Raw genomic sequence first — 20,963 nt, 5'->3', positions numbered from 1 at the left:
TAACTTCCTGAATTCCTAGGATTACAGTACCTGGCCAGGCTATATATTTTGCCTTTAGAAACAGAAAATTTGGGAGTGGGGCTTAGAAACTTTTATTTTATCAAACCAGCCAACCCCTGATATATATTCTATACTAATGATGAGAGTGTGTCCCACTCCCTTTTCAGTGTTCCGGATTGGACCTAAGACATTATGCATACAGAATAAGCACTCGCCACAGTTTGGCAACAGTTGGGAAATTAAAACACCACATTTACTCAGCTGCATGTTCTTCAGGGAGGCCTAGGACTGAGGAAAGAAGCACCAAAGGAATTGCAGAGTTGGTTATTCCTGCTTCACTTGCAGTTTTGAGGCCACAAATGGCAACCTAGCCAGAACTAGTTGATAGGATTGCACGAGGGAGAAAATATAAGTGGATGCACACAGAATTATTAGGGCAAGTGAGTCTGGCTAAGTGAGTGCCTTACCTTTTTTCTTTTATTATTGAAATGAATGAGTCATTCAGCACCCGTCCCACTTCCTGTCGTCCTCCATTCAGCCTCTTCTGTGAGTCTTAGCTCTTCAGGATCTGTGTCAACCAACACAAGAGCTGGAGAGAGAATGCAAGGTGCACTGTGAAACAAACTAGAAGAGACCCAAACAGGAGGATCTCTGCATTAGAGTTCAGCCTGGTGTACGTAGTGAGTTCTAGGACTGCCAGAGCTACAGAGTGAGACCATGTCTTGGGATTGGGGGGAAGGGGAGTCATCATTGTATGAAACAACATTTATGTATTTTTTAAAAAATATTTATTTATTTTATGTATATGAGTAAGCTGTAGCTGTCTTCATACACACCAGAAGAGGGCATCAAATTCCATTACAGATAGTTGTGAGCCACCATGAGTTTGCTGGGAATTGAACTCAGGACCTTTGGAAGAGCAGTCAGTGCTCTTAACCACTGAGCCATCTCTCTAGCCCTACATTTATGTATTTTTTAAAAAATAAAATACTGAGGGACTTAGCCTGGGCATATAGCCATCTTGGTAGAGTTTGTGCATAAAGCCCTGGGTCTTATCCCTAGCAATGCTCTAACTTCTATGCTGGCACACAACTGCACTGAAAAGGTGGAGGCAGGAGGAACAGAAGTTTAAGGGTTATCCTCAGCTACATAGCAAGTTTAAGGCTAGCCTGGTCTAAAAGAAAAAACAGTCAATCAAATCCAAAAAAAACAAAAAGATTCCAGTAAGGTTTTTTTTGTTTTTTGTTTTTTTGAGACAGGGTTTCTCTGTGTAGCCCTGGCTGTCCTGGAATTCACTCTGTAGACCAGGCTGGCCTCGAACTCAGAAATCCGACTGCCTCTGCCTTCCGAGTGCTGGGACTAAAGGCGTGCGCCACCACTGCCCAGCCTGATTCCAGTAAGTTTTTTTTTGTTTTTGTTTTTGTTTTTTTCGAGACAGGGTTTCTCTGTGTAGCCCTGGCTGTCCTGGAACTCACTCACCACTGCCCGTCCAGTAAGTTTTAAAACACACACTTCTCATGGGAACTTCATAATTATAGAAGAATTGAGAAGTAACTCATGATTTCTTTATCCAGAATCAAGCTCTGGAAGCATTCTGATGTATTTATGGGGTTCCTTTGATATTTGCACTTTATTTTTTGTTTTTGAGGCCTGTATACACTATATGATTCTATATAGTCCTGTAACTCACTATGTAGACCAGGCTGGCCTTGTACTCACAGAAATCCATCAAAGTTGTGCACCACCACGCCTGGCAAATTTGAAGTTTTTTATTTCATAAAAAGGTAAACACCAGTACTTGTCAGTAGAGGAAGAGGAAGATCAAAATATGGTGCCAGAAACTACCTCTGAAGGCTTTGCCTTCCAAGTTCAGGATGGAGCTCCTTGGACCTTTAACTTCTGTCTAGCCAAGGCACTAAGTTGTTAGTTATATGCTGCACTATGCTGTGTTCTCCTAAATTTGTCTTACTGTATCTCTACTAAGAACTCTTTAAATGTGGCTTGTTATTGTAGCACATTTTACAAAAGAAACTATACTTGAACAGTTATAAACTGTACATACTCTATGAAGCTGTCCTCTGAGTTTATTTTATGTGGAATTTTGTACCCTGTTGTGTCCTGTAAATAAAGATTAAGTCCCATTTTTCTTTAAAAAAAAAAAAGTAAACACCAACAACTGAGTGTATAGCTTGATATTGTTACATGTACGTGTGTGTGTGATCACAGCCCAGTTAGATGCTGTAAGGTTTTGTTATATGTGTGTGCATGCATAATTAATTAATTAATTAAGTTGTATGGGTGATTTGCCTATATGTTTGCCTAAGAGAGTGTCTGAATCTCTGGAGTAGGAGTTACAGAGAGTTGTGAGTTACCATGTATGTGCTAGAAATTAAAGCCTGGTCCCTAGAAGAGCACTCAGTGCTGTTAACTGTTGCGGTATCTCTCCAGCTCTCTCACAAACAGTTTTTCTCTGCTTGTGGCTGACTAGTTTTACGATAACTTGACACCAGCTAGAGTCAGTTGGATAGGAGGGAGCCTCAGTTGAGAAAATACCTCTGTAAAATATGGCTGTAGGCAAGCCTGTAGAGCATTTTCTTAATTAGTGATTGATATGGGAGGGTCCAGCCCATTTTGAGTAGGGCTGCCTTTCAGCTGATGGTTCTGAGTTCTATGAGAAAGCAGGCTAACTGTACATAGGGGAGCAATCCAGTAAGCAGCATCCTTCCATGGCCTCTGCAGCAGCTTCTGCCTCTAGGTTTTGAGTTTCTGTCCTGACTTCAATGAACTGTGATGTGGAAATGTAAGCTCAGTAAACACTTTCCTTCCCAAGTTGGTGTTTGTCACAAGAATAGTAGCCCTAACTAGGACAATGCCTCTAATGTGTTACTGCTTTTAAAGAACATTTCCAAGCTTGGGGAAGACAATTGTCTGAATTTAATCATTAGTGAAGCTGAGCCTTTTTTCCCTGTATTCCTTAGAGTTTTTATATTTCTTTGTTAATTATTTTTCCAGGTATTTGTTCACATTTTTACTGTGGTTTTGATCTTTTTCTGATTATTTAAACTCATTGTCAGGAATATTACTGTGTGATTCAAATACATTTCTACATGTTAAAAATGATGACCAGGAGTCTTCAGAGTAAAGCCACTTACTTTCAAGCCTAATAACCCAAGTTTGATCCCCAGAATTACATAATGGGAGGAGAAAACTGACTTCTTCAAGGTTGTGTTCCCCCATCCCCCACGCTTCCAACACACAGAGTTGAGCCTAGTGATACTTTCTTATAATCTTAGCAGTTTGGGAGACTGAGGCAGGAAGCTTGTAAATTTGATCTAAATTTGGGTAGCATAGTGCAATTCTTATTATTTTTATTATTTTTATTGAGTTATCAGTATATATTTTTTATAATTTCTCCTTTTGCTCGTTACTTTTAAGGGGTGCCTTGGGAAAACGGAGTTGGGATGCAGTTGAAGGGTCATTAAAGCTCTCCCTTACTTAGAAGGCAAGTGAATTTGTTACAGGAGTGGGGAGGGTAAATAAATGTGGTTTGGAACAGGTATTAGTTTCTTGTGGGCTGCCACATCAAATGACCACAACTGTCTAGGTTTAAAACAATACAGTCATTCAGGTCCCCCTTGCCATAGAGGCTTGCAAGTGCATGATCCAGGTATCATGGGCACAGACTCTCAGAGAATGATTCATGGTTTCTGCTTCTAGCTTCTGGTGTCTTTGGCTATTCTTGGCCTCTGACCACACCCCTCCCATCTCTTTTCTTTCTGTCCCCCTTTAGTGTGTCTTCTCTTCTATTTGTCTTGTCTATAGGGATTCATATTGCCTGTTGAGTCCACACAGCTAATCTACATCTGTGTGATCCTTTCCTAAATAAGATAGCATTCTCAGGTGCTGGGGATCAGGATGTGGACACACCCCTTCAGGATGCCAAAGGCAGAGCTTGAATTGTATCAGCTGTGGACAAGAAGTAGGAGTAAAGGAGAGTCTAGGAAGAATGGTCAGGGAAAAAGGAGATGTGGGTTACCTGTTTTTTTACTGTTACTGAGCTTGGTATTAAGAGATAAATGGGATTTGGGAATAGATACAAATGATGTAAGGCAAGTGGTGACATCGGTGTATGCCTTTAATCTTGGGAGGCAGGGGTTCTGAGTTCGAAACCAGCCTGGTTTACAGAATGAGTTCCAGGACAGCCAGGGCTGTACAGAGAGACCCCGTCTCAAAAAACTCAAACTCACACCAAATCCACCCAAACCAACGAAAGTTAGGTATGATTTTGTCACAAGCAGTATAACTCAGGTAAAAGTCAAATGTCTGTGGGTTGGATCATCATGTAAGTATTTCCTTAGCAACCTCAATGATTTAGGAAAAAAGTCAGGTACTGTTTTTATTGTTGGTAGCTGTCATCACAATCATTGTTAAGCCTAGATTTATACCGGGCGGTGGTGGCACACGCCTTTAATCCCAGCGCTTGGGAGGCAGAGGCAGGCGGATTTCTGAGTTCGAGGCCAGCCTGGTCTACAGAGTGAGTTCCAGGACAGCCAGAGATATACAGAGAAACCCTGTCTCGAAAAACAAAAAACAAAAAAACAAAAAAACAAAAGCAAAAAGCCTAGATTTATGCTCTGTCTTTTAAAGCAAGCAGGATTTGGAACCTATGCAGGAGAAGCAAGACCAGGTAGAATTTCTGAACCTCATTGTACAGACTAGAAAGCAAAACTAGGAGCTCTCTGAGAAATGTGTTCAAGTTCTTGTAATTGGCTTGTACAAATAAGACTTGAATTTGGGATTTTTAAACTCTTTAAAATTATTATTTATTAAAATGTAAATGACTTATTATTTTTAATTACAGGCATATGTGTACACACACACACACACACACACACGTCATGTGAGTTCAGTCCTTGTGTTAGCAGATCCCTTGGAGCTGGAGTAGTTGTGAGCTGCCTAATGTGGGTACAGGGACCTCTGCAAGGGTATGCTTTTAACCTCTGACCCATCTCTCCAGTATATCTGGGGTCCTTTAACTCTTGTGATTTTTCCCTCCTATAATATGATGGGTTCATTCCTTCAAAGCTGAGGTCACTCCTGGGATCTGAAGGAGATGTAGCCTAGAGCTTAGATCTATCTCCTGAGTCTGTGGGTACAAACCCAGCTCCTCCTGTTATTGTTTGCATGCCATGGGCAGTTTGCTTGGTTTTGGTTCAGTTTCTTAATCTGTTAGGTAGAGTCACAACTTTTCTTACAGAGTTATGAGGATTAAAATGAGTTAATACTAAATTGTTTGGAACAGTACCTAGCACATGGTATTTGTTAAATGATCACATTTACTAATATTTTTATTTTCCATCCCTTAACTTTAAAGCCATTTTAAAAAATTACATTTATGTACATATATGTGTGCACACATGCTATGGTGTCTGTGTGACATTCAGAAGATGCTTGTAGGAATCAGTTTTCTTCTACCATAGCATTCTGGGGACCCAACTCAGGGCTTTTTTTTTTTTTTTCACAACTCAGGTTTTCAATTAGCAGCAAGCACTTTTACCCCTAAGTTATCTCCCTGGCCCATCATCCCTTCACTTTCTGTGGATTCTTGACATTGATGAGAAGTAGTGACTGGGTAGTAATTCCTCTTACATTCTTTCATTCAAGCTTATTTGTAGCCACATGAGTGAAGTTTTATTCTCATTTTGTAAACTATGATGGTATAGTTAAGAAACTTGCCTAAGCTTGTGCAGCTATCATAGGAGAGAAGGGGATTCATGTGTATATAGGACAGAATCCAGAGTTGACTCTCACTTAAATCAAAAGTCATCGAAATAGATACACATTAAATGTATACTCTGGTAGTATTTTGGCAACTTGAGTATAGCCAGGTTCCCAACACCTTAGAATCTTACACTGCATTCTTTTGGAGTTTTCAAAACAGGATTTCCTTCTACAGCTTAGTTTGGCTTTGAACTTGCTTTGTAGCCTAGGTGGGTCTCTCAACTTTGATATTGTCTTGCTCTAGCTGCCTGACTACTGGGATAAGATGGTGTGTACCACCACACCCAGTTCTATGTTTTGGATTCTTTTTTCTTTTTGGTCTTTGTTTTATTTCTAAATTGTCATGGGCCTTTTTTTCTGGCAGTATCAGGGGTTGAACCTAAGGCTTCCAGCATCTAGGCAAGTGCTCTACTGGTGAGCTATGTGTTTTTAGACACTTACTTGTTTGTGGTTTTCGATTTGTTCATTCTCACTTTTGTATGCTTTTCCTTTGTTTCACTGTGCCACATTTTATCTTTGAATTCTACATTTGCTAGGCACACCGGTAGTTTTAGGCTTTTGAGTATTGATATTTTATTAGGATTCACTTCACATGTGTACTTTTGTATAAATATGCCTTTAGATTTTTTGGGAATGTATGTAGGAGTGGAATTGCTGGGTGTTGGTATATAGACAGTTAGCATTAGTAGAATCTTTTTGTTGTTGATTCTGTTTTTTGAGACAGGGGTTCTCTATGTCCTGGAACTTGTCTAGACCAGTGAGCCTCAAGTTCCAAGTGCTAGGATCAAAAGTGTGCCAGGCTCAGAAGAGTCTTCTATAGCTATTGTACCTGGTGTGCCAATTGACATTCCTGCCAGCCATGTGTTACATGAAGGTCTCTCCTGCCCTCACCTGTATACATACCTCTTCTCTTTTCATTTTAGCCATGTGTTGCAATTAGGCACACTATTATTTGACTTTGGATGTAGCTTTGAAGGAACTTGATAATTTTGCTATTTTTGTTTTTAGATGGACTTAAAATTTTTCTTAAATATTTACTGGAATTCTTGCTATGTTCTAGGTGGGAGTCTGTGGTTTATATTGCAGGTATCTTCCAATTCCTGCTTTCTGGTTCTAGTGGCTTTCAAGGAACAAAAGCATTACTTTGTGACGCTTACCATTTTTCTCTTTCTCTGTGTAGTGTTGTTACTTCATATCTTTGTGATGATTGCAAGGTAAAGAAGTTCTTCTAAAAGTCACATTATTTTACATTTCATGTATAGATTGGTAATTCAAAGTGAATCCTTTAAAATACCCTGCTGTAATTATTCTGTTACTGGCTAGATTACTTTTTTGTTGTTGTTGGCTGTTGTTTTGTATTCTACAGAGTGAAAGAATCATTTCCAGTTCACAGCTGGGCGTGAAACACAAGGCTTTCAAAAGACTGGCGCAGTGCTTTAAATGAACATTTTGTAAAACAAGTGGTGGTTTGTGTTTTGATAGTACCAATTCATAAAATTTTAGTGGTTAGAAACTCTGCTTTATAATAATAATATTATAAAAGATGGTAAGAACAAAGAAGGTTTTTTTTTGTCATTGAGGCCACATTAACACGAAGCACCCTTGTTTTGTTTGTTTGTTGTTGGGTTTTTTGTTTGTTTGTTTGTTTGTTTTCAAGACAGGGTTTCTCTGTGTAGCCCTGGCTGTCTTGGAACTCACTCTGTAGACCAGGCTGGCCTCGAACTCAGAAATCCACCTGCCTCTGCCTCCCAAGTGCTGGGATTAAAAGCGTGCGCCACCACTGCCCGGCAAGTGATTTTTTTTCTCATATGGCATTTTCCTGAAATAGCATATATAAATCACTAGTAAAGAGACAAAACCATAGCTCTTTAAAATGTCTTTGAATACTGGAGGCTCCAGGTTCGTCTGGAGCTACATTCACTGGGGAACACTGACTGTCCCTCCGTTTCCTTTTATTTCTATATGCGTATGTTAATTAGTATGAACATCTTAATTTTTATTTTATTTTTGTCTATTTTATTTTGTCTTATTTTACTTTTGTCTATTTTATTTTTTCCACCTACCCTCTTTGAGAATTGTAGCATTTGCAAGAGTCTATGTTAAGTGAGTCTGCTGTGGTTTGTTCCTTGTGTGAGACAGGTAATAATGCTTCCTGGAGATGGTTTAATGTAGGTTTTGGCTTACTGATCCTTTAAAAATATGATGTAAGGTCAGATTTTTGTTTTAGGCTAGCCCTATCAGTCTTGGGTTGTTTGCTATGGCTTGCCAGGTTTGCTGGATCAAAATCTTGAAATTTCCTGCTTTCGGGACCACAATTTGATAGCTTGTCATATTTCCTACTAAATGGAACAAATTCTCCAAATCTGAGATGCTACCTTAGTAGATGTGTGTTCACTGTAGAATATTCAGTTGTGCTAAAAGGATATAATGTGGTAGTTCTTGATATTCAAGCTTTAGCCTAGTAGGGCACATTTGTAATCTCAGCACTTAGGACAGCTGTTCTCAACTGTTGTGACCCCTTTTGGGGTTGAACAACCTTTTTGACAGTGGTCACCTAAGACCATCAGAAAACACAGACATTTACATTATGATTCATAATAGTAGCTAAATTACAGTTATAAAGTAGCAACAAAATGATTTTATGGTTAAGGATCACCACAATATGAGGTGCCTGCTTCTGGGTGTTCTTGAGTGACTCGTGAGTACACAGTCAGCTGGGGATGTAGATAGTTTTTTGACCTGTCTCAAAAAAAGAAAACTGCTCAGGATATAAAGAAAGAGAAAAACATGACACATGACCCATTCTCTCTTTCTTTCTTTCTTTTTTTTTTTTTTTTGGTTTTTCGAGACAGGGTTTCTCTGTGTGGCCCTGGCTATCCTGGAACTCACTCTGTAGACCAGGCTGGCCTCGAACTCAGAAATCCGCCTGCTTCTGCCTCCCAAGCGCTGGGATTAAAGGCGTGCGCCACCTCCGCCTGGCGACCCATTCTCAAAAGAGGAATCAACCACTAAAGAACAACCTTGAGTTGACCTAAGTATTGGGAGTAGAAAAGATTTTAAAACAGCTTATAGTATAAGGTATACATGTTCTCTTTTGTAGGATCAGTTAGTTAGCCTCACTCTATGTTATTGCAAATTACTTTAGTTTCATGTTGAGGGACTATAAGGGAGTGGGGAAAGCTTCTGAAACTCGTAGCCCTGATTGTTTGTGGTATTTGTTTTTGTTTTCTTGGGACCCAGTCATGCTTTATAAAGTACAGGTTGGCTTCAAACTTGTGACACTTCTGGTTCTGACCCCAAATGATGGACATATCGTTGGGCACCACACTTGTCTTGATTATGTGTTTTCAAGGTGTTTTTAGTTAAAAGGACACCTAATAGTAATCACAAGGTTAATTCTCATTTAACTAGTAATCCATTTTCTTCTATTTTACACTGTGCCCCTTTACAGACAGATGACAGGAAATGCTGTTTGTTTGACTTGGGGTTCAGAAATTATCTAGAAGATAGGTATAATTGTAATTTAGGGAACAGGTCTATTAAAAACAAAACTACTGTTTTTTTTTTTTTTAAAGATTTATGTATATGAATGTTTTCCCGGCATGTATGTATATTTACATGTGTATACACTGCACACAGAGACCAGAAGAAGTTGTCTGATCACCTAGAGCTGGAGTTAGGATAGTTGTGAGACTTCATGTAGATGCTGGGAATGGAACCCAGGTCCTCTGCAAGAGCAACAAGTGCTCCATCTCTCCAGTCCCCAGCTGGTTCTTTAATGTGTTATATTAATCAGACCTAAAATCTATACATCTCAATGAGCATCTGTTTTATTTATTAGATTTATTTATATAATTTGTTTGTGTGTATGTATATGTATGGACACATGTGTGAATTAGAGGACAATTTGGAGAAATTGATTTTCTTTTGCAACGATTTGGATCCGATCAAACTCATCATCAGGCATGGCAGAAAGTGCTTATATCTGCCAAGCCATTTACTGGCCCCCAAAATATGTAATGCTTTATGAATTTGCATGTTATCTTTGCATCCAGTCTTCTCTTTCCTCCAAAGTGGATTGCTGTGTTACTGTTTTTAGGTTTGCAATTTTTTTGTTTGTTTTGTTTTTCGAGACAGGGTTTCTCTATATAGCCTTGGCTGTCCTGGAACTCACTCTGTAGACCAGGCTGGCCTCGAACTCAGAAATCTGCCTGCTTCTGCCTCCCAAGTGCTGGGATTAAAGGCATGCACCACCACTGCCCAGGGAGGTTTGTACTTTTGTCATCCCCAATCTGCTGTCAAGCCTGGTTAAACAATGGCAGTGTCTGGTCCTCTTTTGAGACCTGCTCATAATGACTATAAGCTGTTTTAAAATCTTTTCTATTCCTGATACTTAGTTCAATTCAAGGTTGTCCTCTATTAGTTAATTCCTCTTTTGAGAATGGGCTATGTGTCATATTTTCCTCTTTCTTTATATCCTGAGCAATTTTTTTTTGAGACTTGGTCAAAAAACATTTATACATCGTAGCTAACCTAGAACTTGCTGTGTAGACCAGGCTGCTCTTGAACTTTCAGTGATTTTTCTGCCTCTGCCTCTGAAATGATGGGATTCCAGAAATGCACCACCATATGTGGACTGGGACCCTAGGCAGTAAGTATAATATATTGACAAACTCTGGACTCTGTTACCTTCCTACAAAAGACATTGATTGCTTTGTGTTCATATTATTAACTTTCCCTAAATCTTGTTTCTTTTAGTTTGACTGTGTGGCTGTTTGACTGTGTTCAGGGATTGGCCAGGCATGTGGGCAGAATTTATACACAGGTTTTGGGTTCCCCATACCTAATTCTGTTTAGAATTTCTTGTCTTGTCTCTCTAGCTGCTGTCATAGTCTTCAAGTTTGCCCTCTGGTGAAGATTGTAAGGCTGGTGTGAGCTTTGTTAGCTCCATGGATGCCTTTTATGGCACAGTGGGACATCTGGCTGGAAGCCAGAGACAAGGGGGAAACTTACCAGAGCCATTGTCTTCTGTGAAATGTTAGTTCTTACCTGGTCAGCTCTGCATGCTTTTTATTCTCCAGTATTTTCCAGTAGTTTCTTACTTTCTTCCTTCCTTTTTTAAAAGTTAAATTTTGTTGAGTTCATGGTTGATTGCAGGAAACCTGGTGTGTTGGTAGTAGCTATTCGGTCAAGACGATAAGCAAAACCTCTAACTTCTGTCTTGTTTACCACTCTAGAGGAGGTGGGACCTGCAGACTCATGCAATAGCCAACCTTATTCAGAACACCAGACAATTTATACTCAGGGTTAAGATAAGTCACATAGTAGAGTGTGTGGTTGCAAGGACAGTCCATACATGGCTGACAATTGGCATGAGGCAAAAACATGTTTTTCCATAGAGGTATATAAAACAAATAACAATAGCCAGTTGTACTGAGGTAAACTCAGTCCTTCCTATTCACTAAACCTAGGAGGAGCATGGAAGCATAATCCAAGGTCAATTTTGTGTTTTTGAAGAAACTGAGGTCACAAGATTCTTGTCTTGGGTTCTTGAAGTTTTCTCACAAGAACTCAGAATTTTCTTCATGGAACTCTATTCTTGGACCCTGTTCTGACACTATCTCTTCCCTCCCTTTCTCCTTCTCCTCCCCTCCTTTCCTCCCTCTCTTCCTTCTTCTGTTCTCCCTTCTCCCTCTCCCTTTCTCTCTCCCCCCCCCCTTTTTTTTGTTTTTGGACCTAGGTCCATGTACTCCAGTCTGGTCTTTGTCTTACACAGTAGCTGAGGATAGCCTTGAACTTCTGATCCTTCTGCCTCTACCTCCTAGTACTGGGTTACAAGCATGTGCTCCTATATCTGGGTTCTTTTTTTTTTTTTAAAGAATTATTTATTTATTTTATGTATATGAGTACACTGTAGCTGTCTTCAGACACACCAGAAGAGGGCATCAGATTTCATTACAGATGACTGTGAGCCATCATGTGGTTGCTGGGAATTGAACTCAGGACCTCTGGAAGAGCAGTTAGTGCTCTTAACCGATGAGCCATCTCTCCAGCCCATCTGGCTTCAATATAAAGAAAGAAAAGAAAAAGGGAAGAAGAAGGGCTGGAGAGCACTAGCTCTGAGGTTGAGAGCACTGACTGCTCTTTCAGAGGATCTGGGTTCAATTCCCAGCACCCACATGGCAGTTCACAATTGTCTGTAACTCCAGTTCCAGGGGATCTGACGCCCTCACACAGAAATATATGTAAACAAAGCACCAATGCACATAAAAAAAAAAAGTCGCTTTTTGTGGCCATCAGTGTATCACTGCCGCCAAAATGAAATTCAATCCCTTCGTGACTTCTGCCCGAAGCAAGAACCGCAAACGGCATTTCAATGCACCTTCTCACATTCGGAGAAAGATCATGTCTTCCCCTCTTTCCAAAGAACTGAGACAGAAGTATAATGATGTTCTGTCTATGCCCATGCAAAAGGATGATGAAGTTCAGGTTGTTAGGTTGTTAGAGGACACTACAAGGGCCAGCAGATTGGCAAAGTGGTCCATGGGTACATTGAACGAGTCCAGTGAGAGAAGGCTAGTGGCACAACTGTTCATGTGGGCATCCAGCCCAGGAAGGTGGGTATCACCAGACTGAAGCTGGACAAAGACCGAAAGAAGATCCTGGAGAGGAAAGCCAAGTCCCGACAAGTAGGGAGGAAAAGGACAAATACAAGGGAGAAATAACTGAGAAGATGGAGGAATAGAGACATCTCATGCACAGCTTTCATTAAAGACTGCTTACGAAAAAAATAAAATAAAGTCATTTAAAAAATTAAAAAAAAAGGAAAGAAGAAAGCAATTTAATTTGAGTTACCCTTCATGGAGAGCAGTTACCTGGTGGTGCATGTGGTTAGTATACACCCAAGTGGAGAGCAGTTAAGTCGTGGTACACGTGGTTAGTATGGCCACCGAGGTTGTTGTGGTGGCATGTTTCATTCCCAGAATAAGAAAATATTTGGAACTGTGATTCCTAGTTTTTTTGAGTTTGAGAACTTAGAATCTGATAGAAATTGTGGTTCCTTTCCCAGAAAAAAAACACTCATGTTTTCATTTAAAAATTCATAAAATCACCACCCCCCATTTAGAGTTATTTAAATAAAGCAAATACCAACAGATCAATAGAGGTACAAATACTAGTTTGTGTTTTGGCTTGGCCAAAGCAGAAAAATGATATAACCTATTAGATGTTTAGTTAGGGTTTCCCAAAATGTATTTTTGTAGAGACAAATTCACAAAGATAGAGGAGCACCCAACATTTAAGTTGCTCCTAGAAATGGGAGTGAGGGCTAGTGGTGGTGCATGACTTTAATCCCAGCACTCAGGAGGCAGAGACAGCTGGATCTCTGAGTTCAAGGACACCCTGGTCTACAGAATGAGTTCCAGGACAGCCAGGGCCACACACAAAAAAACCCCAGTTTCAAAAAAATCCAAAAAGGGGGAGGGCATTTAATCTTTACATCTGTTGCTATTATAGGTTTGTTTGTTTGTTAGGGTTTTTTTTGTTGTTGTTGTTTTGGTTTTTGAGACAAGGTCTCATTCCTGTAATGTGTGAATTTTCTAGTGATCTACACAGCACAGGGACTAAATGCCTCTGCACACAAGTTTCAGGCAGTGATCTATGTAGGTGTTTCTGTTACTAACTTTTTACTGCTGTTTTAAAAAATTCAGCCCTCTTAAAATGCAGCAGTCCTTTATAAACAATAAAGGATTGAATCATATAAACTAAATGACCTCAGGTTTGTTGATTTCTTTATTTGACATTAAAATATATTCATTTCTATAAAATATATAAAAGGTTTGTTTTATATAAAATATAAAAATTTATATAAAATATTACAAATTATGTTTTAAAGTGTTTTGTCAGTGTATATGTATGTGTACCATGTGTAAGCCTGATGCTTGTGGATGCCAGAGGTGTTAGGCCCCCTGGAACAGGAGTTCTAGATGGCTGTGAACTGCCATGGAGGTGTCGGAGCCAAAGCAGTCAGTGCTCTTAGCCTCTGAGCCATCTCTCCAGGCAGGCCCTGGCTTCACTCTTTACCATCTGGCTGCTGTCGTTTCCCCTGTTCTGTCGTTTATTCCATTGTTGGAGTGCTCATCTTCTTTTAGGGACACCTTGTCACCATTTTAGGAGAGCTCCTGATGCCACAAGCGTTTAGTTTGGACAATGGTAGCCTCTCTGACCCCTGTGTATGTTCAGATATTTTGTGATTTTACTCAGGGGAATTTCTAGGTAAGCTAAGAAGAAATGAGCAAACTTAGCAAGTTTTAGAAGCTTAGAAAGACATGAAGGTGGGTTAAAAATACCTTCTGAGATTTTTGACTGCAAACAGGATCCTTGTGTCAGCTGCTTGCTACTGGATTACTTTATGCAGTAGGTTCAGGCCTGCCATGGGTAGATTTCTGCAGGTGCTGCGGAAAATACTGAGACTGCTCTGTGTAAGCCACAGGCCTTTGTTGTAGTGGCTGCCAGCTGCCTGCTGATTGTGCTAGTCTTCCTTTGTGAAGACTACTAAGCATATTCTGAGAGATGAAATGCACTCAAAAAGAAAGTTTCAAAGAATCTATTGGGCAGAAGGAATAAGGAATTGAGAGAAATTGAAAGTGGTTGATACTCACTTTACTTTAGAAGGAAAGTTGTGTCTTGACAGAAGTTGAAAATTATGAAGAAATGGACTGCTGCTTCTAAGCTTAGGCAAAAACTCAGAGTGGATGAAAAAGACTTTTTTTAGATTAATTTTTTTTACTGAATATTTTATTTACATTTCAGAGCTTATTCCCTTTCCCTGTTTCCTTCCACCCAGAAACTCCCTATCCCATCCCCCCTTCTCCTGCTTCTATGAGGATGTGCCCCTACCTACCCACCCACCCACTCCTTCCTCCCCACCCTCGAATTCCCCCACACTGGGGCATCCAGCCCTCAGGGGACCAAGGGCTTCCTCTCCCACCTTAATTAGCAATATATCTAACTCCCCAATCCCTTCCAGGGTCTCATCTCCTATAGCCTGGGCTGGCCTCAAATTCCATGTAGGCAAGATGACCTTATACTTAAAATTTTTAAATTTATTTTTATGTATGTATATGTGTGTGCCTGTTTGTCTCTGTGTGCACTGTATGCTTGTAGTGCCCATAGAGGCTGGAAGAGGGCATCAAATCTCCTGAAACTGGATTAGAAGTGGTTGTGAGCTTCTGGGAACTGAACTCCTGTCCATTGGAAGAGTAGCTCATGCTTTTAACTGTTGAGCCATCTCTGCAGTCCTGACCTCTGACCTTTTGCCTTCACCTTCAGAGTATTGGGCTAATAGACGTGCACAGATCTGCGTCATCATAACTGGTGCTTTGAACATGCTAGGCAAACCCTGTCAGCTGAGCTACATCTCCAGCTCTAAAAAAGAAACCAGTGAAATGCCTGTGGGATGATTTGTGGGAGGAGCTTAGGTCTGTGCCATTCTATAATGATGAACAATGCATCCCTCTTAATATTGCTGGCCCCCAATGGGTGTGATGATGCATACTTCTAATTTAATTAGAGCACTTGAGAAGCAGAGACAGGCAAATCTTTGTGAATTTGAAGATAGTCTGGTCTACATAGTGAGTTCCAGGACAACCAGGGCTATGTAGAGAGACCTTGCCTTTAAAAAAAAGAAAAAGAAAAAGAAACCAAAGAATATATATTTTTCTGAATTATAGTTAGGATAGAATTCTGTTAGCTAGTATGTACAGACAAGCCCCTGTGTGGTGTGCCACATCAGTCTCCTGAGCGCTGAGATAACAAGTAATGGCCATCACACTCAGCTTTGCAGTCATCCTATTTTGGAATAGAAAATATGTAAGAATATTATGTAAAGTAAGGGTAAGTATTATTTTGTGAGAGTTTTGTTTTAGGTTATATATATTCACATATATGTATCTATATGTGTATATGCACGTACATATGTATGTTTATTGCTTTGTGACATAAAATGTATTTTGTGCTGGAGTCATGGTCAAAAAGTTTGAATAACACTGCTTTATTGTAATACTCTGTTATTTTATTTATCATATAGCATTATGCCAGTACATTCAGGCTTCTAAAGCCAGGGATGGTGCCAGCCCTTTCATTTCAAGTACGACTGAAGGTAAAAACAAAACCAAGCAGTGCACCCAGAGCTTTCTGGTTCTGTCTCTCCAGTGGTGTTTTTACTCTTTGGCCTTTTAACCGTCTTGTGCCTTTTTGAGCAGTAGATTTCTCAGGTTTTTGTCTCTCTAGATGGCAGTTTTTTTTTTCTTGATTCCTTCCTCCTCACTTTAATATTACTTCAGCACATGCAAGTGTTTTTATGAGGAGGCAGGAAAAAACTAAGTTCTAGCAGTTTCAGATGATTCTGAACTTATAGAACAGTCCATTAGCTAGGATCCCCGAAGTCTTCTTAATGTCTCTGTTTTTATTATCACAGAACTACATAGCACACTCTTAAAGTGTTTCCAGTTGATTTTAGGCAAATTAAATGTGGCTTTGAGGGTGGGGGATGGGCGATCCTCTTTCATTTCTTGTACTTTCTCTGTCTTTTACAAGAAAATTAACCATTTAATATAACCATTGGGCTTATAGCAGTGATTTCATTGTGAAGATAGTAATGTCCACTATTAACTGCGCTACACTTTTTCAGCTTCTTATTGATATAGTAACTTTTGATGCCTTTTCTACTTAGGTGGCTGGCATACTAACCCCTTGCCTTCATTTCTATTCCTTGCTGGACTGCCCACTTTGTGTTCATGATCCTGTGATTTAAAGGGACTTTGTGGAGATGGTTTGCTTCATTTGTTTGTTTGTTTGTTTTAACAGGAGAAAATTTTGAGCAGACGCCATTGAGACGAACATTCAAGTCTAAGGTCCTTGCCCGATACCCTGAGAATGTAGACTGGAATCCCTTTGACCAGGATGCAGTGGGAATGGTTAGTATTTGTTAGCTGTGGAATTAGTGCAGAGTAATTTATAGAAAGGTTTTGAATCCTGGGTGTGGTAGCAGTACTTGTTCTGTTTGATTTTTGGGGTGCTATGGTTTAAATTCCAGGCTTATTGATGCTGGCCAAAACATCATTGAGGTATGACCCCAACACCAGTAGTTCTTGAAGAAAGGATTATAGTACATATTGCCTATGATTCTGTATTTGATCAACGTATCAAATATTCTGAAAAATCACGCTTCTATTGTGTCAGACAAATATATAGTAATGCATCAGTGTGTGTATTGTATTAGTGTGGGAGAGCTTTAGGGAAGGTAGACAGATGTCCAACATGGTAGATTGATTGTGGCTAGCTGATTTGGGTTCTGGAGAGGACAAGGAATGCTCTCACTACTTGTTTTCCTATTGTCTTTTGCAGCTGTGCATGCCCAAAGGGCTGGCATTCAAGACCCAGGCTGATCCCAGGGAGCCACAGTTCCATGCTTTTATTATCACAAGAGAGGATGGCTCTCGGACATTTGGGTTTGCCCTTACCTTTTATGAAGAAGTGACCAGCAAGCAGATCTGCAGTGCAATGCAGACCCTCTATCACATGCACAATGCTGAGTATGATGTCCTTCATGCCCCGCTAGCTGATGGTGGAGACCAGAGTGGCATTGAAGATGGTGAAGGCATTCCTGGGATGAAGCTGCAGCGCTTCAACTCCTATGACATTAGCAGGGACACACTCTATGTCTCTAAATGCATCTGTCTCATTACACCCATGTCTTTCATGAAGGCATGTCAGAGTGTGCTGCAGCAGCTGCACCAGGCAGTCACATCACCTCAGCCCCCTCCTCTGCCCCTTGAGAGCTACATATACAACGTACTCTATGAGGTGCCACTTCCACCTCCTGGCCGCTCCCTGAAGTTTTCTGGAGTCTATGGGCCAATAATCTGCCAGAGACCAAGTACCAATGAGCTTCCTCTATTTGATTTTCCCGTCAAAGAGGTCTTTGAACTGCTTGGGGTGGAGAATGTGTTTCAACTTTTTACCTGTGCCCTTCTGGAGTTTCAAATACTGCTCTACTCACAACGTAAGTCAGTGTTGACTAAAACTCTCCACCCATTTGGGGTCCCTGCTTTCTATAGTCACATATAATGGGTCTGAATTTAAAAGTCAAGGGCTATTACAATCTTTTGCAGGTGGATGGAGAGTGGATGGATCCTGAGGAGCTAGCATTTCTGGTTGGCTATCATCATGGCCTTTTGGTAGACACTTTTTAGTTTTGGAGGGACTACTACTTCTGATTGACACTGAAAAGGGTTATGGCTAGTGGCCTCCAGCAGTTCTGATCCATCAGTTCTGTTCTGTATTCTCCTTTGGCTTGACAGTAAAATCAAGGATAACTCTTTTATACTGAGAAGATGAATTGTTGCTTCTTTCTGTTGTTATCAGAATTGTTCCTATATGAGAGTTGAATGTGAATAGCAGGTTTAGAAAGAACACTAAGGTAGTTGAGAACAAACAGTTTGTTTACTCTGCGAGTCAGACCAGTATCATAAAATCCAGTATATAGTGCACAATGTGCCAGGCATTATTTCAAGGGTGGTAGATAAAAGTGATGGACAAAGGGAAAAAAAAAAACCTTTCTTAGTGGAATTTGTATTTCAATGAGAGAAAAGGAGTTAGTAAATAAGTAAAATAGGCAGATGGAAGGTAGTTCAAGACTTTGGAGAAAGATAAGATAGAAGGATGATATTTGGGGGAAAAGGTTCTGGTTGTTTTAAAAGAAAAGATTTATTTTTATTATTTTAAGTTTGTGTGTGTGTGTGTGTGTTTGCATGTGGGTATGTGCACATAAGTAGAGGTGCCTGCAGAGTCTATAGGCATCAGATTCCCCTGGAGCTGGAGTTAGACAGTTGTGAACCACCTGATGTGGTGGGTGCTGGGAACTGAAGTTGGAGCCTCTGGGAGAGCAGCCAAGTGCTTTTAACCACTGAGCTGTCTGTTATGCCAGCCCAAATTCCAGTTTTCAATAGAATGGTTTACTTTATTTTTTCTTTCTACTTTACTTTATTTTTTTGTTTGTTTATTTATTTATTTATTTGGGGTTTCGAGACAAAATTTCTCTGTGTAGCTTTGGCCATCCTGGAACTTCCTCTATAGACCAGGATGGCCTTGAATTTACAAAGGTCTGCCTGCCTCTGCTTCCTGAGTGCTGGGTTTCAAGGTGTATGCTACCACCACCCAGAAATACAGTAATTTTTAAAACAATTTATTTTTATTTTAGATTACAAACAGGGTCTTTTTTCCCCCACAAAGATTTATTTTGTTTTTAAATATGTATATGTTTTGTATGGGTGTGTATACATGTGCTCAAGTGCTCACGAAAGCCAGAGGCTTCAGGGTTTTTGGAGCTGGTGTGGGGCACTTGTAAGCATCTGACATGGATGCTGGAAATAAATACAGGTCCTGTGGAAGAGCAATATGTGCTCTTAACTGCTGAGCCATCCTTCTCCGCTCTAGGTGATTGTTTTAAAAAGTAGGTTAGGTCTCTTTGAATAACTTCTGTAGTTAAAATGTTCCAGGTTGGGTTTATGGTGGTTCAGTAATTAAAAGCACTACTCACATAAGTCTGGCAGTCTTAAGTTTGATTCCTGATACCTATATAAAAGTTGAAGAGAACGAACTTTCTAGAGCTATCTTCTCACCTTCTCATGTATGCAGTGGCATGCACACCCACCCTTAGTACCCTCCCCCACACTCATTAGTTGACAGTTTCTCAGCCTTTGTCTTTTATGATGTTGACATTTAAAAGATACTCTGTGTGTGTTGTATATTTTTAGGATTCAGTTGCCTTAGAGTTAGTTATATGGGAAAAGAAATTTTCCCTGCACAGTTGCAAGGCTTTTCCTATTCATTTTCTCACTGAGGCATTCTGAGTGCTAGAGCAGTAACTGGTATATAAGGGTAGCTAATAAATACTTATTAAATGAATAGGTACTAGTTACCTTTATTTTAATCCTATATATATCACCATACACACACACACACACACACACACACACACATGTGTGTGTGTGTGTGTGCGAGTAACTTACTATACTCTACATGCATGCAGGAGTCTGTGGGTCCAGAAGAGGATGTCGGGTCCTCTGGAACTATGGCTACAGGCAGCTGTGAGCCTCCTAGTATGGGTGCTAGGAACTGAATCTGGATCCTCTAGAAGAGTAGTTAGTGCTTTTAGCCATTGAGCCATTATTCTAGCCCTTGAGTAACATTTTGGTTGTTGTTTTATTTTTATGTATTTATTTTTTTGAGGCATGATTTTTTTTTTTTTTTGAGACAGGGTTTCTCTGTGTAGCCCTGGCTGTCCTGGAACTCACTCGGTAGACCAGGCTGGCTTCGAACTCAGAAATCCGCCTGCCTCTGCCTCCCAAGTGCTGGGATTAAAGGTGTGCGCCACCACCGCCGACCGGCGAGACATGATGTTTCTACTTATCTCTGGCTGACCTGGAATTTGCTCTGTAGACCAGAGCTGCCCTTAAACGCCTGTCTCTCTCCTCCACTCCCATTAAAGGTGTGGGCCATTTGGCACCATAAATAATATTTTTAAAAAATATTCTAGGTATCATTTTTTAAACTTTTAAAAATTTAAGAATAATTTATTTATTTTATGTATATGAGTAAACTGTAGCTGTCCTCAGATACACCAGAAGAGGGAATCAGATCCCATTAAAGATGGTTGTGAGCCACCATGTGGTTGTTGGGAATGGGTTCTGCTGCTCAGAACCTCTGGAAGAGCAGTCAGTGCTCTTAACCACTGAGCCATCTCTCCATGTGAGTACTCTATTTGCTTGTATGCCTGCATGCCAGAAGAGGGCATCAGATCCTATTATATAGATAGTTATAAGCCACCCTGTTGTTGTTGGGAATTGAACTCAGGACCTTTAGAATTGCAGTTAGTGCTCTTAACTACTTAGCCATCTCTCCAGCCCTCTGGTACTCTATTAAGAGTCTAGTTAGTGAGATACTGTAATTGTCCATTTGAGAGAAGGTGAAAGAAAGCTGGAGCTAAGGAAGTATATTGTTAACTGCTATTGGGGTTTGAGACCTAGTTTGAAGATGAAGTAATGGAGACTCTTTTGGCTTTGTTCAGAATTTACACACACACACACACACACACACACACACACACACACACACACACA

At 40.2% G+C, this 20,963-nt stretch overlaps 1 protein-coding gene across 1 annotated transcript in view; it reads left to right on the top strand.

Annotated features, from left to right (window-relative positions):
* Dennd5a (DENN domain containing 5A) overlaps positions 1–20,963 on the top strand; it is a 69,851-nt gene that overhangs the window by 12,523 nt on the left and 36,365 nt on the right. Inside the window, exons 2-4 of the mRNA XM_028768043.1 lie at positions 15,869–15,940; positions 16,648–16,757; positions 17,188–17,845. Of these exons, the coding sequence (XP_028623876.1) occupies positions 15,869–15,940; positions 16,648–16,757; positions 17,188–17,845 (840 nt within the window). The remainder of the gene's footprint in view (positions 1–15,868; positions 15,941–16,647; positions 16,758–17,187; positions 17,846–20,963) is intronic.

Source organism: Grammomys surdaster, unplaced genomic scaffold, assembly GCF_004785775.1.
Source record: "Grammomys surdaster isolate TR1022 unplaced genomic scaffold, NIH_TR_1.0 184, whole genome shotgun sequence".
Taxonomy (NCBI): domain Eukaryota; kingdom Metazoa; phylum Chordata; class Mammalia; order Rodentia; family Muridae; genus Grammomys; species Grammomys surdaster.
The sequence above is the reverse complement of the archived record's forward strand: the minus strand, read 5'-3'. Positions and strand labels throughout refer to the sequence as shown.